General features: G+C 36.1%; 1 protein-coding gene and 1 long non-coding RNA gene across 12 annotated transcripts in view; one reads left to right on the top strand and one right to left on the bottom strand.

The window, feature by feature from the left end:
• The window catches only part of LOC105077303 (uncharacterized), a 315119-nt gene extending 306909 nt beyond the window's left edge, over positions 1 to 8210 (bottom strand). For all 6 annotated transcript variants that reach the window (XR_012508554.1, XR_012508552.1, XR_006728449.2 and 3 more), the window contains exon 1: positions 8072 to 8210. This is a non-coding gene — a long non-coding RNA (uncharacterized LOC105077303). The remainder of the gene's footprint in view (positions 1 to 8071) is intronic.
• The window catches only part of STXBP5 (syntaxin binding protein 5), a 153784-nt gene continuing 134972 nt past the window's right edge, over positions 8109 to 26920 (top strand). For all 6 annotated transcript variants that reach the window (XM_074368210.1, XM_074368208.1, XM_074368206.1 and 3 more), the window contains exons 1-2: positions 8109 to 8261; positions 9535 to 9632. In XM_074368210.1, the coding sequence (XP_074224311.1) occupies positions 8109 to 8261; positions 9535 to 9632 (251 nt within the window). The remainder of the gene's footprint in view (positions 8262 to 9534; positions 9633 to 26920) is intronic.

Here is a 26920-nt window from a genome sequence, read left to right as displayed (position 1 = left end):
CTAAAATCTTCATAGTGTCGCTTTCATCCTCACAAAAGCGAAAGTTTCTTGGTTGACTGATAGTCTCAAATGATATTGTTTCCACTGGCCTCTGGAAAGTGCAGTCATTCAAACTTCCAAAAACTAATGTGGAGCAAAGAAAAGCCTGTTATCCCCCTTTCTTGTCTTCCTACAGGCCTGGGCTGAAAGGAATCATCACTTATTTTTATCCCTACAAAAATCAAAAGGGGCTCATTCTTCCACGTTGAAGGGTGGATAGGAACTAACCTGTGTGCACATGTGAGAACATCCACTTATCCCAGTTACAAAGCCACACCTTGAAGTGACACCTTCACTACAGTGATGAGGAAATCATGGAAGGGAAGTTGTGCTTGGGGCCTGTTGAACAAGATTAAGTCTTGGTGGAAATATTTAGGTCACACTGGTCTGGATGAAACCTAGCGGGAGTAGTCAAAGGTTTTAGATGAATAATGGGGAACTGAGAGATTCCAGTTTCTTTCCTCCTCCACCTTCATGTTTTCCAACCCCAGGTGTTGCTTCCATGGAAGCCCACCATCTGGGACAAGGTACCATGATGATGGTACCAATGGGAGAGCATTGGTAGGGAGAGTCTGCAATGATACACAGTAGTAATCCTCAGGAGAATGAGAAGATGCATTTGGCATTGATGCTTGTCATTTCTTTTAGGGATTTTGCTTCTTTATCACTATATTGTCATCTTACTGAGTGCCACGAGCAAGTTGTGTCATATTTGTATTTCCCACAATACCCAGCAAAGTACCTGTCACACAGTGGGCACAGAGCAAATGCTTATGGAATGGAATGCTAATAATCACCCTGCTGGCGGACACACATAAGCACCAGGATTCACATTCCTAATCCTCTGTTTTGGAAATTGTACTAGTACTGCATTCTTCTGTTTCTCCCTTGCTTTAGAGATTTTAGACATTTTGTGTCTCCAACAGCATGATTATTATCTCTCAGGATGTGTTTACGGGCCAGGAACAAATAGAACAAAACCACTAAAGTGTACATAGTCACATTCACATTTCTTGTCGCTTCCCTGGGAAGAGTATTCTTTGTTTGTGCTTCTGAGCTATTCACTTTTTTTTTTGTCTGATTAACTGAGAATATTAGCTGAGTGTTGAAGAGAAGGGAGTAGATGCTGCCACATAAGAAAGTATATATAGAAGAAAATGTCCAAGAGGTTTAAGGAGGAGGCAATTTGGAGAGAGTAAGCTACTAGCAAAGGCTGGGCTTTCTAAGGAGAGAGGGATCTGGGATATTGGAAAAACTGCCACGAGGTAGGGAAGAGTTGGGGGGGTTACAAGTAGGTGAAGAGAATTCTGGGGAAGCGGGACTAAGCTAAGAATTTTATCATCCTTCAAAAATTATCTTAAGAAATCAAGAAAGATCTAAATTGTTCTCCAAGGTTTTGGGAGTTAGGGGTGTGTGTGTGTGTGTGTGTGCGCGCGATTGTGCTGAGAACTGAAAGTCTGTTTTATTTGGGGTACAGTCAATATCTTGTGTGCTGATTTTGGTACCATGCTGGTTTACTAACACGTTAGTAGGTTACTTAATAGCGATTTTTCATTAAAAATTGTATGCCCAGGGAGATGGGTAGTAGCTCAGTGTCAGTGCTTGTGCTTACCATGAACTAGGTCTTGGGTTCAATCCCCAGTATCTCCATTTAAAAAATTTAAACAAAACTGTATGTCCAAAGAAACTTAGTTTGTGCCATTGGTCATAGAACAAAGAATAGTACAGTGGCCACTGGAGGTTGAATTGAGACCACAGGTGTGTGAAAATAGAATAACAGAGTAACATAAAAAGAACAGATGACCCTGAGATCAGAGGTTACCTAAAAGCTGAATTCATTTGACCCAGAGCTGAGGGAAGCAGATACTACAACTGTAAGTTTGTAGGCACATTGTTACTGGACTAAGCAGACAGTGTTTATTAAAAACACAGCCAAGGAATCCTTTCTGAGCTTTAAAGCTAGATGCCCGGCCAGTGTTGACAAACTTCACCCGCTGTAGTGAGACTATGCTTACCCACCTTCTAGGTAAATCCTCCAAGAGTTCACTAGAATCCCTTGCATGTTTTCATGTTAGTACTATTCTCTTGGCTGTTGATGGTTCCTTGGAGAGAGAATTGCTCCCACTCTCAAGTCAAGGTTTTTGCCTTGATCCCTTTTGATTTCTCAGGTTGGGTCGACCAGAAAGAATGGAGAGTTGGCAACTAAAAGTTCTACAGCCAGGTGGCCAAGAGAAGGGACACAGCTGTGTCTAGCCCCAGTGCCAGAGACAGAGGACCCTGTCCTACCAGTCACACACGACTGACACCCTCTCACTGGGCTGCCATGTCAAGCAGCTCTCTCTGAGGGGAAAAAAGTGTTCAGTTTTTTTGTTAACATGCTCGCACTTAGTTAATTGGCCTGTGTGCTGAGTAGTGTTTAATTAAAAAAAAAAGTGTGGCGTGGTGATTCCCTCTGAATCACACTTGGTGTGCTTGACCTACCCTAAGGAATACTTTTCAGAAGTATTATCATATACAATTTATTCTCTTTGTGTGTGTGTGCGTGCGTGTGTGCGTGTGTGTGTGTGTTGGGGAGGCATAAACGGAGAGAAAGGACAGGCAGGGTGGAAAAGAAAAAAGCAGTGGGGTTGGGGGTGGAACAACATATTAACTTTAACGGCCTTTCCAAGCTTACTTAGTTACCACAGTATATGAAACGTGATGGATTACATAAAGTACCAACTTTGTCGTTCGCTCTTCAATCCACAGATCAAATTCTAAGTAGTTATTTACAACAAGATTTAAATAATTAAATAAGTAAAAATTCTGGGAGCATTATTCCTTACCTTGAATATGGTTCCTATTGTAGAAAAAGAATTTGAAATACATAAAAAATATATATATTTACTGAGGAACTCCTAATTGCCGAGTTCTAAGTTTTCAGAATTTGACAATATTTTTCACTTATATTATTGAATGCCTCATAAACTGTTCATTGGGTTCAATTAGTTTTGTTTTGTACTTCTGGAATTTTCCTTTCCCTTGAACTTACTGACCTTTGCCTAGGCATTTTTGTATATAGTTTAATGATATTCATACAAATAATATTAAATAGTGAGAGAGGTGATCTATGGAATAATGAATGCTCATTAATATCTGCCAAATCTGTTTCTCTAGACAGGCCAGAGCTTGACAAAGAAGATCACAATGTAGTGGATCCTGTTTGTTCCCAGACAAGCCTTGTTTATTTAGCTGATGATATTTGTCAAGTCCATTCAGGTACAATTGGTAACTGGAAATTATCCAAAAATCATAAAAGTGGAAATTAAATGGCAACACCACTCTTCTAAGTGCTCAGGCCAAAAATGGAGGCATCACTCTTGCCTCTTCTCTTTCTCTGACACCCCCTATCCTGGCAGCATATCCTCTTGGCTCTACCAGAAAATATGATCCAGAGTCTGACCTTTTCTCACCACAACCACTACTTTTAACACTTCCACTCTAAGCCATGATTTCTTTGCTGGATTAATGCAATGGCCCCTTACCTGTAAAGAGAATTCTGAGAAAAGGTAAAAATGACAGCGAAAGATGGCTACAATATTTCTGCCTTCCTTTACATTTTGGGCAGGTTGTGTATAAAGTTCTGGCAGAATATTTGTTTGCAAGAATCAGAAACCCTATTCAAACTCGTTTACACAAAGAAAGAAAGTGTTGCCAGATTTCACAAGGAATAAGAACTGGGAACTGGAAAGTCAGGAATGGAGACTTTTCTCTCCACCTCACTGGAGTCACTTCTATGTGTGTATAGTTTGTGTGTCTGCTCCATTCTCCTGGATTCCATAGATGTCTGGGCACTCTCAGCTTCAACCCCAGCTCTGCATGACTTCCCGGGTGAGACTAATTAGCACCTTTATGACTCAATTCCAAATTCCCAGAAGAATATGATCTCTTGGCTTGGTTTACTTCAGGTGTCTGCCCTTGATCCAGTCAGTTTAGACCAAGACTCATGGTCACAGGATCAAAATACGGTTGCCAGGTCCAGCATTTCAGCAAGGCCTCGGGAACTCATTCAGAAAAGATGGCACGAACTAGGCAAACTAACTAGTTAACATCTCTACCACAATTTACGGATAATTTAAATTCAATATTCTGTTAAATGGTGTAGTGAATCAATTATTGTCATAAATACATCCTTTAGGACTCAATAAATGAAAATTAAGTTGATATAAATGAATGCTAGCAGGTGAGAAAGATTTGGTCTACCTTCCAGAAAGTTTCTGCCAATAACGTAATTTCTCCTTAAAATACTTATTTTCAGTTTCTACTTTATTCCTCTCAATCAGCATCCAGCTGCCCCTGTGAGACCAATAACAGAGCCTTTGTTAGCCTGGTAGACTTTAAACAGGATAATGAAGACTGGCAGATTCAGGAACGCTATGAATTCTTGGTCTTGGGACTTTCATACCAAATAATTTAATGAGCTGCCTTTCTTTTTGCATTTATTTGTTTTTGTTTTTGTTTTTGTTTTTGTTTTTTGCCTTTTACTTTTCCTTGTATTAACTGAGTATTATCTACAGCTGTCCTGGCTTAACTAAATGTAATATCGCTATTTATAATTTGTCAGTGGTATGTACTATTATGCCATCATCTCCTGGTCCATTCTTCAATAAGTAGGTAACAAGGAATTCCACTTGGAAGAATGTTACTTGGCCAAAGGCAGAAAGCTACTAAATTGTTTGGAATCAACACACTGATTCATTCATTAAAACAAAACAAAAATAAATAAATAAAATTTTGTTAAGAGATTATTAAAATTAATACTCTCTTAAAACTTTTAGTTATGTGCTAAATTTAAAATGAATAACAAATTATTGAATTTTTAATCATTTTATTCTAAACTTTAAATGTCTAATTAATTTTCATTTAAAATTAAAATTTTTATTTTAATTTAAGAATCAATTGATCAATTGAAACAAACACAAGAAATATCATGAGTTTGAGGCTCCATTATTTTATCTTTGCCATCATAAAGGTAGATTTTGGGGGGCATTGTTGTTTTTTGCCTAACAGAATTCTGGATATGTCCCTTGAAAGTAAAAACTGAGGGACTGGCTTAAATTGGTGATCTGTTGAAGTCCCTTTCACCTCAAGGACCCTGACAGTAGTTTTTCCATTCTACTATGTATTACTAATATAATGCACACTTTACATTTTTGTTTCCAGTTTATCTTTACAAAACCCTAGGAAGAAGGTAGCATTAATCTCATTTTACACATGAGGAATCTGACCCCTAGGCAAAGTAAGGAATTTGCCCAAGGTTGCACGTATTACCAAGGTCTGGATTGAAATCTATGTCTGGCAGACAACAAAGCCTAGGATTTTTCCACTATATCACAAGGCCTATCAGCAAGAAATTGTCCCTTTTCCCAAGTTTCATAGTCCAATGATGACAAATCATCCAACAGATTTCTTTTCAAACTAGATGAAAATTCTGTGGGGAAGTAATCTCTCTGTTTTGCAATTTACCCCTCTGGAGGTATTTGTATTTTAAAAAAGCTCTCCGCGTAATTCTGATCACCTCCCCAGCTGCCTTCCAATGTTCCTCGCCTTCCTCTTCACGTGGTCAGCTCCTATTCACCTGGACTCAACTATGGTCAATTTACTATTTCAGGTCCTCTTCATTTCTCCACTTGCGTGATTCCATCAATGAACTCATCATATTGTTTCACAATTACTTATTTACGTGAGGTTTGCCCTCTTTTGACAGGGGACCTTGCTTAAAGCAAGAATTGCATTTTTGTGTCTTCAGTATCTAACACAATGTCTTACACTCAATAAAATGTGTTTCAGAGAACTAAATCAGTAAACAAACATTTCAGAGCCACTTGAAAATAGCCTGAGAAAAATCTCCAAATTTGTTTCATTGTTCATTACACCTAGTGAATTAACTGAGTAATTCAATAAATATTAAATCACAAGACAACTTTATAGGTTCCAAGAGCAAAACATCATCCTTGAATGCGGAAACTCCACAGAGAACTACATTTCCCGAAATCCCCGAGGCCCAGTCGTAGTTGGTTTGCTGACTGTTCTTGAAAGCCTGTCACAACAACCAATACTGTGGCGAGAATTTCCCTGAGCAGGGCAGGAGGTGACCAATCACAAGGAAGAGGGCGGGCACTTCTGATTTCGGTTCAGAAAACCCTCTGTAGCTCGGGACCGTCAAGGGCTGGAGCTGGTAACCTGTGCCCTCCCTCCATACACCCACCCCACGAATTAGAATTAGTCTTTATGCGCTTCCATCCTTCCTTACGTTTTTCCTAGTTTCCACATCCTTCCTAGTCAAGCACCTCTGTTTCCCAACCACATTTCCTTGTTGAACTCACTCTCCGGGAAGCGTACCTGCAGCATGAATCTACCTTTTCAAACTTGAGCCAGACATGTGTGTCTACGCATCCAAGTGGGATTGTGACAGTGAAGCAGTGAAAAGGTTTGAAGGAAAAGTTCATTCTTCCCACCTTTCCCCTTGCAAGAATGGAGAAGCTACTGGGGATTACTTAGTGGACCATCAGCATTACAAGGCGGCTTGAAGGTTCTGAAAACGAGTGAATCGCGCGGTGTTTACTTCCACCCTCACTCCCGCCCTCATCTCCACCCACCCGAGCGTGCGGACTGAAGCCAGGGCTGGTGTGTCACTGGTCCGGGCAGACACCAGGCCCTGGAGCCGTCTCCCTTTGGCAGCCTATTCCATTCCACCAGCTACCTGCCATCGCCACGCTTTAATCCTACCAACAGTAACAGCTTCAGGAAAGAATTCATTTTCCCCCCTTTAGGTTCATCTCCTTTCCTAGTACGTTTCCAAGTCTGTCATCCTCTTGTCACAGACATAACTGTTGTCTAGACGCTCTTTTTCAAAATCCAAATCCAAATTCCAAATCCAAAACAAAGCCCACTAATAAAGCAACAACAATAATATTGCAGCCGGCAGCCAGGAGTGTGCGCCTCATTAAAGTATGAGAGCATGAACCCCTGCTTTAATAACTGCATTTGAAATGAAGGTTTCCTGCTGCTTGTTAGTCGTCAACATTTTTACTACCAGCTGCAGGATAAGCAGCTGCATCCTCTGGCAGGGCGATTGGGATGGCAGAAATTTAGCCACGGTGTGGGATTTTCGCAGAGGATAATTTAAGCCCCAGCTCCAGTCCGGCGGCGGGTTGGGGTGGGGGGGGGGGGTTGCGGTGCGCATGCTCGGCAGCCTGGCTCCGCGGAGGCCCAGCTGCCGCTGCCGCCACCGCCGCGGCCGGCGCTGTAACCGCGGCCGCCGCTGCTGCTCGGAGCGGGCGTTGGTGCCGTGTGCCGAGGCGCCCTGTCAGGCGAGAGGGAGCGGCCCGGCGGGAGCGCGGGCGGCGGCGGCGCCTGAGGAAGGCAGCCGAGGCTCTGAAGGAGCGAGGGCGGGCCAATCCAGCGGCGGAGGAGCGAGGCGGAGAGCGCGGGGACCCACCCCGGGCGCCCTGCGTGCGATGCCCGGCGGGCAGCGGCGCTGAGCTGCAAGGGAGGCCGAGCGGCGGCCGCGGACAGACAGCCGGCGACCCCTGCGAGGAGGAGGAGGAGCAGGAGCGGGAGGAAGCGCCGAGGGACCGCGGGGCCCCGGGCGGGCGAGGAGCGGCGGGGCCGCGGGCCATGGACGCGGCGGCGGCGGCGGCGGGGGCGAGCCGGGGCGGCGGCGCGGCGCAGAGTCAGCCCGCCGCCAGGTGAGGCTGGGCGGAGCGGGCTCCGGACGCCGCCGCCACTGCTGGGCCGCCCGGCCGCGAAGCGAGGCGGCGGCGGCGGCGGCTGAAGCGGCGGCACAGCAGCCGCGACGAGCAGCGGCGGCCTCGGAGGAAGAGAGGTCGCCGCCCGGGGCTCTGCTGGCCGCGGCGCTCTCGTCGTCGCAGTATTTCCTGTTCGAATTATCTTTTGCTTCTCCCCAGCTGCCTCCTTCCCCTCACACTCCCACTCTCTCCCACTCCTCCGCGGCCTTGGCTCTTGCCCCCCACCCGAGGACGCCCCTTACCTCTCCTCCTGGGCTGCGGGGGAGCCCCGCCGAGACCATGAGGAAATTCAACATCAGGAAGGTGCTGGACGGCCTGACCGCCGGCTCGTCGTCAGCCTCGCAGCAGCAGCAGCAGCAGCAGCACCCGTCTGGGAACCGGGAGCCCGAGATCCAGGAAACGCTCCAGTCCGAGCACTTTCAGCTCTGCAAGGTGAACCGAGCGCGCAGCCCCGCGAAAATCGGGGTCGTTTTAGGGGCACCACGGGGTTTACTTGCGAGTGCGAGGAAATAGAGCGCCAATAATAATCACACCTCGAATAAAGGGCTCGCTCCTTTAGCAAACAGTTTGCTTGGTGGGCTATTTTGGAGATTGACATCACCTTACTCCTTTTCGTTAATTTTTTTCTCTCCCCTTTTCGCATGCAGCAGTCATTTCAAGGTTGCTTCTAACGTACTATACTGACCTTTAATTTGTATTCTTAATCTTTAAGTTTTTATATTCAAGCATTTTAATATATAATTCACAACTTCTAAGTTCCCTTTGGGAACAGTGTCTAATGAATATTGTTTATCCAAAAACCAAACCTGTTTAACTAGATATTGGCTCCTTACTTTATCCTTAAAATGGGGTAGGAGGCTTAAAATATGAAATCACAGGGTCTTTTTATTATTGCGTTTGGTTAAAAAGTTAGAACTGTTGATTTTTGCCTATTAATGGCACGACAATTGCCATAGCGATCTGTAATTCAGAAAGAATGATGCAGCGAATTAATTCACCAGCTGCTCAATGAGAAATACAAACTTGTCTTGGTATAAATACTTGCTTTCCTCATAAATACCAGGCGCTCATAAGTCGTAGTTTCTTAAAAGTGTGTATGTACATCGCTTTTTTTGCCCTAATGTCCTAAAATTACTAAAGATTTAATAGCAAAATACAAAAAAATAGATGCTGTATTTATTTTTATTCTCTTACAGTTGCAAAATGTTGGGATAGAGGTTTGCTAATTGCTTTGCTGAATCCTTAACTAATTATGACAGCATTTCCTTAGAAGTACTTGCATTAGCATCCGAATAAAGTAATGAAATTACCACACTTGAAATAAAGCATGAATTGCATTTCTAAATGAATTTACAGAATTTTTGACCACTGCAAACTTCAGTAATTTGTTCTCAGACATAATAGTATAAAATGTTAATAAGAAATAATCAATTTTCTTCTATAGAATACCAGTATGATGGAAAAGCAGAAATTAAGGTATAACACTGGGATAGAATTTTTTTTTCTTTTTCATTTCAGGTTCTATGTACATAAGTTTTGTTTGATGTAGAATTCATAGTTGTCTGCTTTAAAAAAAAAAGCAATGCATGTATATGTGTTTTGCATCAGTTATAATTGGTTCTAGATTCTAATGCTCTATTGACTTTTCTCTTTTAAAATTTTGCTTCCTGCCTGGGTTGCTGTGATGTCATTTGCCCATCCCTAGACTGTTCGCCATGGATTTCCCTATCAACCCTCAGCCCTGGCCTTTGATCCTGTGCAGAAGATCCTGGCAGTGGGAACTCAGACTGGTGCTTTAAGGCTGTATCCTTTCATTTATTTTTTTTTTTTAACTTTTACTGTATTTTCCCCAATCCTTCTGTGTGGCTGAGTAGTTGCTTTTCCTGTTGAATTCCAAAGAAATGGTATGATCAAGTATTATGTGAAATCATGTGATAGTGTCTTTCCCCACAATTATACATGTATTCAGGTTGTAGGCTGCTGTGTTATTTCTCAGCTCTCAGTTTATAGTAGCTAAACACATATCCACCTAGAGTTCTGAAGTTTTGCTATAGTAACTACTGCCTTTGCAAGGAGGTAGAAACTTCTAAGGGGAAATGTATCTGCTTGTACTAGTGGTCTAGCGAATGGAGTATGTGGAGGATGGGGTTTAAAGATAATAGCACAAGGCATATTTTATTTACTTTTTTAAAATATTGTGCATGGTAGGTGTTGAACTTAAGGCCTGTTTATTACTGTAATGAATTAGAGGTTGAATTTGAATTTGGTTGGTTGTCTTGTCCATCTAGAAAAATCATTAGAAAAAAAATTGTAAATTAATTTCATATAAATAGTGTTTCTATTTCTATAAGTTTTGGAGCATTTTCTTAGTATAATGCAAATGGATATGTTTTCCCTTTTGTCATCTACATTTGTTATGTATATGTAAAAGCTGTTAGGTTAGGTGTGTATTAGTATAGAAAGAATTATGTTTCCTGGTTATGCGTGAAATATAATAGTTTTGTCATAGCATTTTTTCCAGATAACCTACTCACTCTTCAAGATCATTCTTATAGTCTGAACAATGGAGAATACTTCACAATTCCTCTTTCAAACTATTTAACTTGAGATAAAATTGTTTACTTTTACTGTGACATTTACCCATGCTTAACCTAAATGTACTTATTTTTAAACTTAAATATAAAATTTTAAAAAGAAAATGCTTTGTTCATCCATCTGTAAGACATCTGCTTCCCACATATTATTGAAGTAATGTGTTGGTAATAAATAGGAAAAAAAGCACTAGATGATAAAAACACAAAGGAGCAGGGAACTTTACCCACCACATTTTAGATTTATCTGGGTCCTGATAAGAGGGAGGGAAGCCTGCATTTGAATTAAACGTGTGCCTTACATTTCCTTATACTCTTGAAATCTTCATTTCAAACTATATTTTCTATCAGGATATTCCTCAAGTTTCATTTGTGATTAGTGTGCTATGTTCAAAATGCTTATAAAAGTTTTCAAGTGGGCAGTTGAACTGTGTTACTAAGTGAAATCTACCATTCATAGTAAAATACCAGTAGTGCACTCTTACCTATTAAAATGGTAAAATCTGACCAGGCTAGATGTGAATCTGTGAATGTCTAAGACCGTATGTCTAAATGGCTCTTGCCCAAATTTCTAGATAGTTGACTCTAAAATATTTTTGGCTTCAATTGTTTTAGATATTTTTATTCCTATACCCAATGATCAGTACCTTCCAGTTTAGGGTTCCTGTTTTAGTCTTGTGAAGATGATAATAAAGCTAATTTTGGCAGTGTGGATACTAATGGTTTAGCAAAACTCTGTGTAGTGAGTGACAAAAGTAGTATGTTGTTGGATCTAGATGGACTGTTTAGAACGCAAAGCAGATTTTTTGTTGTTGTTTTCAACAAGAAAGTATCATTCCTGGACTAATAGAGGGAAAAAAAGTTGAATTACATCAGTTATTTTTATATTATTTTGCCTTTTAAGTGGGTTCAGTTCTTATGATTTCCCCAGTGTGGTCTCAATTTTCTTATGGTATGTAACTTTTTTTCCTTTTAACAGCCAATCTCCTCTTATAATTTAATATAACTGTAAGTACCATAAGCAAGACTGATTTTATAAAACCAGGTATTTTTCTTAGACAAGACTTTTTACCCCTAATGTGTTTGGTTAATTAGCAAATTACACAAACAGAGACGTAAAGACGTTAGGCCTAATGCTAATTGCCAAATAAAGGCAAGGATCAGGTGTACAAAATTATGACTTACGTCTTTTGCTTTTATACATATGTTTTATAGTTAAATACTTTATGGAAAGTGAACCTGTAATTTTTAATTACACTCTTTTTTTTAAGAACCTCTCTTACTCTATTTAAAGTTAGGAAAGCGATTTACTGAATACATTTCTACTTTCCCTTTTTATGAGATTTATATGCTCATTCCAGAATGATAAATTGGTTTAACAGTAATACCACCTAGTTATTTCTTCTGTTAAGTTTAAGTGATAAGCTTATGAGCTTTATTATGGCCTTGATTTATAGAAAATGACTTAGACCTTTTTATTTTTGCGCATTTTCCACATTGAGGTTGTGTTAGTTTCTGTGTTCTTTGTTTTGAAAGCTAGACAACTAAAATTTAATTTATTTCAAAGCTCCAAACTATTACAAGTCCGTTCTATTATTATTATAGACTTATTACAAGTCTGTTCTATTGCCCTTACTCTTATATTTTTCACTATTGTAGTTGGTTTTAATCGTTATCTTTTTCTTCTCACATTAGATTCTTGTAGCCTGTGATAGATTTGTCCTAAAAGATGTGTTTAGAGCAGAAATAATACTTGCAGGTAAAGTCTTTTCTTTCATTTAACTGTGGAGCAGAGAGTAGGAGATGTTTTCTGAAGTGGGATTGGGCTATTAAAATTTGAATTGCATATCTAATTTAACTAATAGAGTGTCTTCCTAAATGTTGGAGGACTGTACTAATTTTATTTTGAGGTTAGAAAAAATGATGAGAAATTTACGTCTGGTATCTAATGTTTTGTAGATAAGAATTAGAGAAAATCTGAATCCTTAAATAATATCTAACCAATAATGAGGGAAAATCAATTCAATGTATTTGCTGCATTACTTTATAGTGAATGGCTGATGTCATTATAAACATGCTTTATGTTCAACCTTCTTGGCTTCTGGAGTGAATATGAGGTTGGAATGAAATTAACTGATAGGAAGCAGGAAAGCATAATTGTATATGCCAAGTCATATAGTGGTGATGTGATTTAATTATCTTAATCTTTCCCCCTGCCATGTAGAAATAGGTATAATTTGATTCTTCTGAGTAATCTAGGGATCAGAACTATTGGGATAAAATAATCTCTATCTATTCCCATGTGGAATACGGAAAACGGAGGAAAAGGTTCTAAATAAAAAATGAAGGCATTTCTACTAATGCTGCTGTGGTTCTTATCTAGACCCCTGGTTTACTAGTATCATCTCTAATTGCTTCATAGGCTGTTGTAACCAGGGGCTATTTAGATCTTATTTTCAAGGTATTTTTGTCTAAACACAATGAGGTTGTTTTGTGTGCGAATATTTCAGGGATTATGCTAAACAATGGAATTTCAAATTTACTGAATTTTTGTAAAAGTTTGAGTTTTTAAATATCAAAATTATTATCAAAGGACCTCATTTATTGTCTTTCTGACTTGTGGAAAATACAGTACAGTAGGCAGTCTCTGCTTTGGTAAACTATGGACTTGCATTTTAAATTGCAGTGTAATGTTGCTGACTGCAGGCTTATGAAATGATTTTTGTACCTTGGAGTTCATTTAACAAGCACTCGTTAAGTGTTAACATGAGATTATAAATTATGGGCTGATTTCTTGTTCGTGTCTTGCCACTAAAGAATTGTGTCCTTGAGTTAGTTTTTTTCTTTTAAAATGAAGGTGCTGTATTAGATGACTTCCTCAAGAAATAGCTCTGTGATTCTAAGTAGTTATATATAGTTCTAGGTGAGTATGCAAAAGAAATAAAAATATGATTCTTACCTTCACAAAGTTTCCAGTCCTAACTAAAGGACTAGAATTAGTTAAATGTAATTGGAGTTTGAATTATTTAGGGGTCCACTGACATAATGTAAAGTCAGATTACATGCAAATTTATTGCATTTGATGACATGTCTGCATGTTAGTAGATGAGGATTCCAAATGGCAGGGAAAAGGAAGTGGGAAAATTATTCTAGGCAAGCAGTGTGGGGAAAAGTAGAGAAAAAGGAAATATGGTAGTTTAGAGGAATACTAAAGAGATTGGTTGAAACTGTGGTCCTAGTTGAGGTGTGGGGGAAAAATAAGGAGCCAGTTATTTGAAAACCTTGAATGTTAACCTCAGTTATCTGTGTGTTATTCAGTGAGAAATCGTAGTTATATAAGGAGATATGCTGACTAGAAGACAGTGTGATTTTTAGGATATCTAATACGGCAGTGGTATCGTGGGTGAAAAGAACAGACCAAGGGAACCTTAATATGTGATTATTAATCCATATGGGTAGTAAAGAGGACTCAAAGCAGCAGTAGTGGAATGGGAACTGGAGAAGGATCTGATGACTTCTATGTGTCAAATCTTGGAGTAACTAAAGATGATAAAATTTAGCAAATACCACACTAAGGAAATTACAAGACAAATGGAAAACTTAATGAAGAATGTGTCAGAGTAATGTTGAGTGTGAAATTAATGCTATCTTTTACTTTTATCCTATTGCTGTTTTGAGGAGGTAGGCTAGATTTATATGAGCTTAAGAGCATGATATGCTTTTATATTTGATTTCCTTTGTGTTAGTCCTTGGTGATTACCTTGATTTTGTTACTGAATTGAACTAGTTTAAAGTCACTGTTAGCTGTTTGGCTTTGTCTGTTTATCCTTCGTTAGTGTCTGTTAGTAGTACTAGCATTTTGGGCTGGATAATTCTGTTGGTTTGTCTAGCACATTGCAGACTATTTAATATCCCTGGCTCTCACTTAACTAAATGCCAGGGTTGCCTCTGCTGTCGGTGTGGCAACCCAAATGTCTTCACATGCTTCCAGGTGCTCCTGGCTGAGAACCACTACACTTTGTCCTACTTTGTTCTTCACCAGTTAAATAGGAGTAATAACCCTACCTAGCTCATGAAGTGCACATCAGGATTAAATGCAATAATGTATATGTGCAGCTTTTAAGACCATGCAAGGACTGTTTTGGGACTATTTAATATGATAGTATTAAAAATAATGAGAGTTTTTCTGTGTTTTTAATTTTCAAGTTCTTCATTTATTTTAGCAAATATTTGCTGAGAAGCAGCTAGGTCCCAGGCACTGTGAGGAAGGCCTTAATTTCATTTATTTTTGTTGCTGATGCAGTTTTCAAAGAAAGGTCTTGAAAAGTACTATCTTTGTCTTCTTTGAAATGGTTGTGTTCTTTCAACCACAAGTTTGCAAGATTGCTATTTAGGTGTGAGAAGATAATATATGTGAAAGTATGATACACACAGTAGGTGATAAATGATTAATGACTTATAAGCATTAGAATGTTTGACTTGCTGCTTATTAATTTTATGAAACATAATTAAAATATTAGAAAAAAGATTTGGAAATAGATTTATATTCAAAGTAGTTAAAAGTGAAACAGTTTAGGATTTAGCCAAATTTTTATTTCTCTTCTCCCCCGTCATCCTTTTTGTTCATAGAATTCTAGTCATTCAGAATTTGAGCTGTAAGGGGGAAGCAAGGACTTTGAAATACTTCAACTTCTCAGCTCTTATCTCTTCATTAAAGAGGACTTTGTATAAAAGGAAGAATGAGTACTGTGTCAGCTATAGGTTGTGATCCTCAGCGTGGATTACTGCTGCAGGAAGAATAGACGCATTTTCTTTAGAAACTACCAGAAACAGTGTCTGCCAGGAAGCAGTTATTTTGCAGTGAATTTCTTGTGGAGGGAAACAAAGTATGATAGAATCTGAATGGAAATGAAAAGGGATATATGTTAATTATTGAGGAGTCAAATCTGTGCTTGGTAAGCCTTTCTGCATTCAATACGATGGTTTTTATTTCTGCTTGGTATTCTCTTTCTTTACTTTTTTTTTTTTTAAGTATAATTTGCTTTAAAATTATAATCTCACTTTGCCATCCTAAAGGTAAAGGTAAAGGAATTTTAGGAGTATTACCTTATCATTAAAAGATTTGTGTTCTAGTCTTCAGACTAATTTTGGATAAGCCAACTAAAATCTCTGGGCTTTAGTTTCTTTTTCTGTAAAATGAGGAAATTGGGATGTGTGATTTCCAAGAGTCCTTCCAGCTCTAGAATCTAGAATTTTTTTCTCCCCTGCAGAGGATTTGGGCAGGCTCTGAACCATCTCTGTCCAGAGTGGTCTTCCGATTCATTGTTCTGAGTACCTGTTAAAAAGGATAAAGTATTGGACTCAGTCCCAGTTGTGGGCCCCTTTACTTTGTACCCATTGACTGCACTCATAAGTCTAGTCAGTACATGTATAGGTATAATCCTTTGTTTACACAAGGGATCAGGAAAAAGCATGTGAAACATACTTTTCTCATTGTTGAAATAGCAGCTTACATTGAATACTAAAACAGTAGTTGCTTTTTCTTTGTATAATTGGGAAGATCTCATTATGACATAGGACACTTGGGGGCATTTTTAAATTCAATTAACAAAGTTTACTTTTCTTTCTTGGGTGTTAATGGTCAGGGTATAAAATTAAAATGAAATTACTTTAAAATAATCCTGGGTTCCTAATCATGTGATTCTATTAATTTTTATATAAGAAATTCAATATGGAGACTAATTTCATTGACTTGCTGGTATGTAATTTGAGTAGTAAATTTGGTCATTATGTAGTAACTTGGAATGGTAATAACTGGTGATGTACATGTAAATAAGTGGACTATGGGGTGAGTATCTAAATAAAAGTTATGCTTTGATTGTCTCCATTAGACTTTATCTTCTTGCATTGGAAGGGACACCTTATTTACGAGTCGGAAATTAACAATCTGATTGTCAGCATTGATCTGTTTTATAATATTTAAAGGAGAATTTCCTGTCCTGATTATCATCATCATAAAGTATACTCAGTATCGTGGGATTGCAGATTAATGAAATGTTTTTGGTTTGAACTAAACATGTCTGTTTAAGACTATAGCAGAATGATACAGAGAAAAGGACGTTATACTATATATTACCTTTTGTATTTGAATGCCTTTTATCAAACATAATAGAACTCTATAAAATTTCTTGGGAAGCAAAACGAAGTGACTGGTGATTTGATTTTTATGAAATAAATTGTTAAGAATTCGTAAAACTATAGTCATAAAGGACGATCAAAAGATATTTGATACATCTCCCTTCCCTTAGTCACATGTGATGTAAGTCATTCTAAGGAGAAGAAATAGCACCTTCCAATTTAATTACTCAAACTTTTTCCTATAAAGATGTTCAGGCTTCTGTATATCTTGTACTTTAATTTGAATCCATTTCTGATTTTTATTTGCAACACTGAAGAAGAAAGACTAGTTATCGTCCGTATATCATTACTACAATTTTTAACATTTTTGAAGAATTTAAATAGTAAAGTCATCTCAGATTTAGCAATCCCAATTGCTTTAATCTCTCATTCTTTTGTATTTCATTTTAAATAAAATTTTGACACTAGCTCTGTTTTTAATTTTAGGCTGTGGGTAAAATATGGGGGGCAGGGTGCATAGGGGAAAGAATCATTGACACAGTTTACTCCTTACTACTCAAGTGTTCCACAATGGGCTATGTTTTTAGTGATTCCTTAAGTCTAAATACTTTTCTTCCCTGTTCAAATTATTCTTATCTGTAAAGCCCAGTGCCTTTGTCTTTGTGATGTGGTTTTGGTTTAATTCCATCCCTACGTCCACCCACAGAGGTATCTTTTTCTTAATTCAACATTTAAAGTCTAAATTTCTACATTACCATCCTTTATACATAATATCACATAGTCATTAAATGCCTAAAACTAGACCTTTTGGAAATTATAGCTATAATATTGAGTGTTATTTTTGTTTTAAAATAAAAACTGTCAGAAATGTCACAGCATATGAGAAGATGCAGTAGAGTCCAAAGTGCACAGCAGAATCAACCAGTATCCTCTGCCTTATCGAGAGTGCAGAATTTGGATAGTGGATATATAATCAGTATACAGTTATAAAATCAAAACAGAAGGAACATACAGATTATTTTTATGCCCAAAATTTTAATATTTTAAAAAGATAATAAGATACCTTTATATATTATTTGGGCTAATTATTAAAACAGCAGAGTTTTTTCAGTAGCATAACTCAGAGAACTAAGTTTTGAAAAGCCACACAGTAGTTTAAAAGTCATTTCCATAATCCTAATATTTTACAAATGGGCTTGTGCCCTAGTTTTTTTTTTTTTTAATTGAAGTATAGTCGATTTACAAAGTTGTGTTAATTTCTGGTATACAGCATAGTGATTCATTTATATGTATGTATTTGTATGTATGTATTCGTTTATATATATGTTATATATATATATTCCTTTTCATATTTTTCATTATAGGCCATTACAAGGTATTGAATTTCCCTGTGGTATACAATAGGACCTTGTTATTTATCTATTTTGTATGTAGTAGTTAGTATCTACAATACTGTACTCCCAATTTACCCCTCCCTACTCCCTTTTCCCCCTGGTAACCAGAAGTTTGTTTTCTATGTCTGTAAGTCTGTCTTTGTTTTGTAAATAAGTTCATTTGTGTCGTGTGTTTTTTTTTTTTTAGGATTCCACATATAAGTGATATCATGTGGTATTTTTTTTTTCTTTCTGGCTTACTTCACTTGGTATGATGATCTCCAGGTCCATCCATGTTGCCACAAATGGCATTATTCTTTTTAATGGCTGGGTAGCATTCCATTATATATATATATATACCACATCTTCTTTTCCAGTCATCTGTAGGTGGACATGTAGGTTGCTTCCATGTCTTTGCTATTGAACATACAGATTATTAAATGATCAACTTAGTATGTTCTCTACTAAAAATTATATGGAAAAATGTGTGTGTGTGTGTGTGTGTGTGTGTGTGTATATACATGCACTCATACAATTAAAGTAATGAAGATCTAAATCTTTCAGGATCCAGCAAACTTCTTCTGTAAAGAGAAAGACAGTAAATATTATGGCTTTATCGTCTCTGACACAACTTCTCAACTCTGCCAATGTAGCACCAAAGCAGCAACAGAGAATATGTAAAGGGAGGAGTGTTGATGTGTTTCAGTATAACTTTATTTATAAAATCAGTCAGTGGGCTGGATTCCGCCCACAAGCTAAAATTTGCCAATCCCTGTTTTAGTTTATTAGGCTGCCTTGCTTTTAAATTGGAGAGGAATGCTCAGGAAGGAATTACTATTGACATTTTTATAGTTAAGTTTCATAAATTATACTTGCATATTAGTTTAAATTTAATCTTTTAGTTATAAGTAGAAAAATATTTTAAGAAAGAAGCAATGATACATGGTACTGCTATATACCAAGTTAAATTATTTTCATAAGTATTTCTTTGATTCTGTGAAAGATGCATTATTCTTCTGGTAAATTATAATTAGTATAGTAATGAAGATGACTAATTAGGTATCCTTTGGGGACAGTTTAGTGATCAGGTCTACTACTGAAATGTTCAACTTGTTTGAGACCTTTCTAATTTTAATTTAAAATATATTGGCATTTGTAACTTTTTCCTAATATTTTCATTAATATTATATAAAGATATATAACTTTTAAAAATAAAAGTGAGTGTGAGCATTTTATTAAAATACTGTGATTTCTTAGATGTCTGCAAATTTTGATTAAAAATAACTCATTTTCACTTGTGGAAGAACACAACTTGAGAAATGTATTAACAACAACAGAAAAACCTAAAGCTCTTAAGAGCAAATTTAGGTGCATGGTTACCTTCTTTAAGAGTCAGATACATTGCATGCACCTTCTTGGAAAGAATGTATATAGTGCTTTAATTGAAAACAAATTATATCTACTCTGAAAAATCTTTATAGTTGCTCACTGTTTATATCATTTTTTGGTAGCAGTAAATATAATTTTATTCAGTAAATAAGGCTAATTTCTACTTAAGATTCATTTCTCCAACTACTTAAGATTCATTTCTTCTTTTGGAAGTTGTTATATAAGACAAATAATGAAATGATGACATGCTGAGCAAATTTGCTTTATTGCTGCTATTATTTAAAAATGTGCATTGATCTAGAATAACATTCCCTTAAAATAGAGGAGAATGCAAAAGTTTTTAACTAAAAAATACCAGACATTTTTGGTTTTATTATAAGCTTCATTTGAAAATTAGGGTTTGCTAAACACATGTGTTATTTGCAAAAAAATATAGTCTGAAAAATTATATGGTAGTTTCTAAATAATAAGGTTTTTTTTTTTAATTAGGGATATCTTTATAATAACTTTTCATTGTTTCCCTTTCAATAAGTGCTATCTAGAACTTTTGAATCTTTTCCTGTGAGGTTGGTTGTCTGTTGAAGAATGATTAATCCTACCCTTTCTTGAAAGTACATAATCTTTTCTTGTAATAGCAGTACCCTTGCCTTTTCACAGCAGTATTCTGCCAAAGGTGACTATAAATCTATGACATCAGCTAGTGCAGTACTTTCTGCCAAATTGCTTTCCTTTTGTGTATTTTTTTCTTTTTTGTCTTTTGAAAGGGGAAAAAGTGTTGAAACAGATTTTCCATCCATTCAGTCTTTGTACTTTGTTTTTCATAATGTGTTTTATTTTTCTTTTAAAATTTAGTTTGCCATACTTGAGAAAAGAACTTAGACATTAAGCATCTGAGAATGGATGCTGAGATAAAAGATTGTTTTTACTTGATTGTGAGAATGTGTGTTCCTTCTTGTTTCTTTAGCCCAGACCACTGTTATTTATGACTGTTTCACAGATGAGTGAGCAGGTGGTTCATTTAAATGTATATTTATGTATCAAAAGCCGTTCTAAAGACTTGCCTGTGATAATAAGTATAATTCATTTTGACGCCTTTACAGATGATCCCAACTCCAAAACAGTAAATAATAAGAATATTTTTCAACTACTCTGTTCAAAATAATAAAAATTCTTAATTCAAAATAATAATGGAAGATGTAACTAGAAGTCTATTTCAGTTCAGTTAATGCTATAATTATATTTTAGTCTAGTCAGTTACTTTGTTTTGGTGTTGTTTCACTCACATGAAGAGAAAGCAGTTGACTAACATAATTTTTCTACCATTAGACATTTACTGTAAAATATTACAATTGTGTTGGGTTAAAGCAGTTTTAAATGTTGATGGATGCATCTTCCATGGTTAATTTTAGCATTGTTAAATTTTTACTGTAGAAATAGTACACGTTATAGTTTTGCTTAAATAGCAGACTAGCAGAATGTTAGAATTGTGAGTCAGCAGTAAAAATTAAATCTGTCTACCCTTATAATCATGAGGCTGTGGCTAGCTTCATTTTTTTATTGAAGTATAGTCATCATTTTTTAATGTTAATTTTTTAGATAGGCTTTACTTTTTAGAGCAGTTTTGGCTTCACAGCAAAATTGAGTAGAAAGTACACAGATTTCTCATATACCCCTGTTCCCACTCAGTACAGCCTCCCCCATTATCAGCATCCCGCACTAGAGTGGTTTGTTTGTTACAATTGATAAACCTACTTTGACACATCAGCCTCCAAAGTCCATAGTTTAGGGTTTTCAATATTAAAAACTCCACACAAACTACCAGGACTGATCAATGAATTCAGCAAGGTAGCAAGATACAAGATTAACGTACAGAAATCTGTTGCATTTCTTGACACTAACAATGAAATATCAGAAAAGGAAAGTTAAAAAACAAAAAACAAAAAACCCTTTTAAAATTGAATCACAAGGAATATACCTGACCAAGGAGATGAGACTTAATTTGCTGAGAACTATAAAAAATTGATAAAGGAAATTGAAAATGATTCAAAGAAATGGAAAAATATCCCATGCTCTTCTATTGGAATAATTAATATTGTTAAAATGGCCACCTGAAGCAATCTACAGATTTAATGTGATCCCTATCAAATTACCCATGACACTTTTCAAAGAAGTAGAATAAATAATCCTAAAATTTATATGGAACCATAAAAGACCCAGAATTGCCAAAGCAATCCTGAGGCAAAAAACAAAGCTGGAAGCATAACCCTTCCAGACTTCAGACAATACTGCAGAGCTACAGTAATCAAAACGGTGTGGATGGAATGACAGCTTCCAAATTTCTTGTGTGCTGGAGAAAAAACCGGAAGTCTATTAATTTCTATAGGTGACAAATTCATGATCTTGAAAAAGAGGTTTTTCAATTGATGTTTTTCAAGTAGGTGAAACTACAGAATAGGGGTACTATACCGTAAAAGTGAAAATTAATTTGTTATTTGACAAAGGTTTTATATTGCAGATATGTTCATTGGTCATAAAATAAAAAATGAAATGTTCTTTACTATGTTAAACTTTAGTAAAGACTTATTAAGTCTTTATATCCTGAGCATATTCCTATCAAACTGATCAGAAGCTAGTTCAGATGGAAATAATTTTTTAGAAGTTTAGAAAGTAAGACTTATAATGTGATACTAAGGGGATTCATGATTATTCCATCTGAAGAAAGTCTAAGAAATTATTTAATTATTCATATACATGACTTAATTTTGTGGTAGTGCTAATTATGCTTTTGCCCACAAGATTTCCAGATTTTCTCAACTATGGCTGTACATTAGAATAATTTGTGAAGCTGAAAACAAACAAACAAACAAACAAAAAAAACAATGCCCTAACATGTGCTTGGATTTCTTTTCTAGATATTTTGATTCAGTGAATCTGGCATGGGGTTTGACATCTGTAATTTTTTTAATCTTAAATGTCCAAGGACGCTTATATTGTAGAACCAAAATTGAGAAATACTGGTTAAATGTTCAATAGGCAGAATAGCAGTATTCCTAGTGAGGCAGATGGTAGATGAGAAACATGTTCAACATAGTGTGTGCAGAGGGGATATCATTTTAAAGCAATTGTAACATCTTGAGATGTCTGGTATAACCATGAGGAAGTAAGCTGACACTTTTCATCCCATTGCCTTTGGAGACAGGGCTGTGAAACTGTGATGTATGAAATATTTATGAAGATGGAAAGGAACTGGAATTCCAGATTTGAATTAGTGTTTCCTCTTCCTAGCAGTGTATCACTGGACATGACAACCAGCAATAAAAAAAGACCATGGAGTCTAATTAGGAGGTTGAAAAGTCTAGTCTCAGACTTGCAAGTGAAGGAGGCAGGCAGAGCATTTCACAAATGAGAAAACCACAGCACATGTACACATGTAGGTTGTCCTAGTTATCACAGATCATTTTACGTATTTCCTTTTGTTTTTTCCTAGTAATCTACTTCCAAAATTTAATTTTTTAACAGGTTGTATTATCTTGAATAGGATAAACGTATGACGTACTGTCCCTTTTATTTGTTGCCCCCCCCATTTATTATTATCAGTATGGAAAAAAAAGAAATGAAAGCTTTCATATGCTAAGTCATTTGTTATGTTCACACAGAATAAATGGTAGAGTTGGCTTAATGCTAAAGTTCACCTTCTTTTCATTGTAAGAATGCTCTCATCAATATTCTTTGACCACATTACGGTGGTGTTTAGGTTTAACTTTGTAACTGAAAAATAATTACATTATGGTTCAAGACTTAGACCATTAAAAATAAAAATCATCCATTGACCTTTTATTCACAGAATAGTAAGCCAGTTCAGAGTAAATACCTTGAAGGCTTACTAGAATGCTTAAAGAGGTGTAAATTACCCTGTGTGCTGAAAGTCTAAGAATGTACTAAGAGAAGTGGTAACAGGAGTTAGTGGAAATCTTCAGGGTTTCTGATGGATTAAAATGCTCTTGGATTTAGTATTTTTACTGCAGCAGAAAGAAACAGTTTACCCTTAAAAGTCTTTTTTGGTTTGTTAGCAGAGTATTTATCTACTCAAAGAGAATTACTTTCACAGCATATTATATAGTTAAATGTGGAATAATTTATTAGTCACTTATGAGTTCATGAAAAAATTAAGTATCCATAATCTTACTTTTAAACTTTGCAAGATATAAATGTATTTTAGAAATTGCACAGAATATCAAAGTTCCCCAGTTCCTTTCCATTTTATATGTACTCCAGTCTTCCATTTCTAGGTTGGAAAATTGAATGTCACTTCTGTAGATGCTGGAATAATGCCAGTACTTTGTTTGCCTTTTTTGTCATTGACAAAAGTTGATGAACAGATTCTCTAACAAGCTATATAATCTATAAAAATCTTAATAATTTACTGAATATTTGCCCCTTTTGATATTATCACATTCTTCATAAAAGTAGAGATTGCCAAAACATGTGTATAATGCACAGTGATAGTGACAGCAGTGAAACCGGTCTAGGAGTTCTACTCTCAGAACTTAGCACTTGCTGGGGTCACATCGTCTGTTTCTTTTACTATTTTTTATTCTACTATGCTGACAGTGCAGTAGAAATCCCCAAAGGAGGAATGAGCAATAAGAGAAACTATTGCTGTGATTGTAATACCAACCTAGCAAATGATTGGAAGGTAAAATGAATAGGCTGGAAGTATAGATTCATGGAATTTTAAGAGCTATAATGGATCCTAGAGACAAACTAGTCCAATCCCCTGATAGAGACAGAACTGGAACATCTTTCTATTATCCTATACTTTTTGCTGACATTTTGAAAAGTGAGCTGATTTTACCTGAACGGATATGACTAGACATAAACATGTGAAAAAGCTCATTCATTCATAAATATTTATTAAATGCCTACTATGTGCCAAACACTGTTCCAGACTCTCTGAGTGAAGAGACAAGATCACCATGTTCTATTACCTGAGAATCTTGAAAGTCTAGGTAGCCTGTGTGGAAGGCTTTCATAAATAATACTACAATTTAGGCACAGATGATCCCTGTTGAATGAAACAAGTATCTACAGAAATCAGTATGACTATATAGTAAACAAGGAGGAAAACAAAACAACAGCATGGACGTAAAACAGTGTAAGACAAGCTACAGCCCAAATGAAATGATGATTGTGAAAATAATTGGGACATGTTTTTTCTTTTGAAGCTAAATTTTTATGTACCAAATGGACACTGTTTGGGTGCATCTAACTACTGTATTGCTTTTATATTTCTATTGCTAGACTTTAAGACTTTTGAGGATAGAGACTATGATTTATGTCCCCAGTGCCTATTAAAGTTTTCAATTAAGAAAATTAAATGAATGGATTAAGCAGACATGGTTAAGGAATATCATTCTATTGCTTGCATCTTGACCTTTTAAGAGCTACAAGATGGGAAATGTGGAGACAAAAGAATCTTTAGTACAAGAAGCTCCGTTCTGTTTCCCCATTGGTTTGTCAGTTATTATTGCCATCCAAGTGGTAATTTTTTTCCTGGTGGCATATAGGATCTTCTTTTTAAGTGTTTATGTGGTAAGATTTTATGGTGGTGTATTTAGGTGTGGGTCTTATTTATTATTCTGGGTACTTCTATCCCAAGACATGTTTTTTAGAAACTGAGTAAAACATTTTTTCTGTTATTTTTGATAACATTTTTCTTATTTTTTTTTTCTATTGTTAAATGTTACTTCTCCTAAAACAATCCTTTATACTGCATTTTTTCTTACATTTTCCAAGTTCTTTATCTCTTGGCTGTAGTTTTTTTAAGTAAGTTCTTAAGACAGAGTAACAGCAAGGATATTTGTTCAGCTTACTCTCTTGAAGTAAGGCATCTTTTTCACTACTTTTTAATGCATTATATTTTTTAATTGAAATTTCCTGAAAATTTTTCATCAGCATATTTTACTGATTAATGTATGTTTTAAACTATTTGGTGGAATATAAATGATCTAATTTATGAAGTAAAAGATATTTTTCTTGGGATTTTACTTACATGTGTTTCTGAAGCCAAACTATTTCTTTATATGATTGAAGTTCTACTTGTTTAAGAGAACACTGCATTTTCTTTGCTTCTCATCTGTTGAATACTCTCTGTGTTTAAATCTTGAATAAAATAAAATTTTTTTTTAAATTGGGTGGAGGACAGAAGGAAATAAAGAGCTTAATGGAAAAAATGCTAAACTCTAATCTTGTATTGTCTGCTTACCTCTGCATGTCACTTAGGTTCTAAACTGTTAAGTTCATTCATTGCTTGTGAAAGATATTTTAAAATCCCAGATAAAAGGTAATTTAAATTATATTTAAGAATATATTTTGTTTCCTTAATAAATGACAATCATTTTTGCTCTAAATTCATAGTCTTCTACTTTTGCCTGTTTATATTATCATTCATTCAAGCTGATTCTTTTTTAGGTATCAGTTTTATTGAAATATTTTTATATACCATAAAAATAGAGTTATACAATCATCAGCACTTTTAAAATTTCAGAGCATTTTCATTACCACAGTAAGAAACTTTATACCCATTAACAGTCCCTCCCCATTACCCTCCACCCAGTCCTTCACATTTACTTGTCTACTTTCTATTTCTATATATTCGTCTATTCAGGACATTTTATATAAATAGAATCATATAATATGTAGTCTTTTATGACTGGCTTCTTTTACTTAGCGTGATGTTTTTAAGGTTTATCCAAATTGTAGCATGTATTAGTATTGCTTTTTTATGGCTGAATATTCCATTGTATAAGTATGTTGCATATTACTTATCTGATCAGTTGATGGACATTTGGATTCTCTTCTTTTTTGGCTGTTACGAACAATGCTGCTGTGGACATTTGTGTAATTTTGTGTTTATGTATGTTTTCATTTCTCTTGTTTATATCCCTAGGAGTGGAATGCTGCGTCATATGTTAACTCTGTGTAACATGGAGGGTTCTAATTTCTCTACGTCTTCACCAACCCTTGTTATTGTCTTTTTTATTACAGCCATATTAGAGGGTGTAAAGTGATGTTTCATCATGGTTTTGATTTGCATTTCCCTAATGACTAATGATGTTGAGCATCTTCTCATGTGTATTTTGGCTGTTTGCAAATCTGCTTTTGGGAAATGTCTGTTCATTTCCTTTCCCCATTTTTAAATTGGATTGTCCTTTTGTTCAGTTGTAAAAGCCCTTTGTATATTTTGGATATTAAATCCTTATCAGATAAATGATTCACAAATATTTTTTTCCCATTCTCTGGGTTGTCTTTTCACTTTCTTGATGGTGTCCTTTGAAGCACAAATGTTTTTAATTTTGATGAATTCCAGTAATCTATTCTTATGTGACCTGTGCTTTTGGTGTTACATCTAAGAAACTATGACCTTAACTGAGGTCACAATGATTTACTCATATGTTTTCCTCTTAGAGTTTTATCATTTTAACTCTTACATTTAAGTCTCTGTTCCATTTTGATCTAGTGTTTGAGCTAGTATTTGCGAGATAGGAATCCAAATTCATTCTTTTTCACGTGGATATCCAGTTGTCCCAGCGTCATTTGT

This window comes from Camelus bactrianus, chromosome 8 (genome assembly GCF_048773025.1).
Source record: "Camelus bactrianus isolate YW-2024 breed Bactrian camel chromosome 8, ASM4877302v1, whole genome shotgun sequence".
NCBI classification, from domain to species: Eukaryota; Metazoa; Chordata; class Mammalia; order Artiodactyla; family Camelidae; genus Camelus; species Camelus bactrianus.
This window is presented reverse-complemented; position numbering and strand designations above follow the sequence as displayed.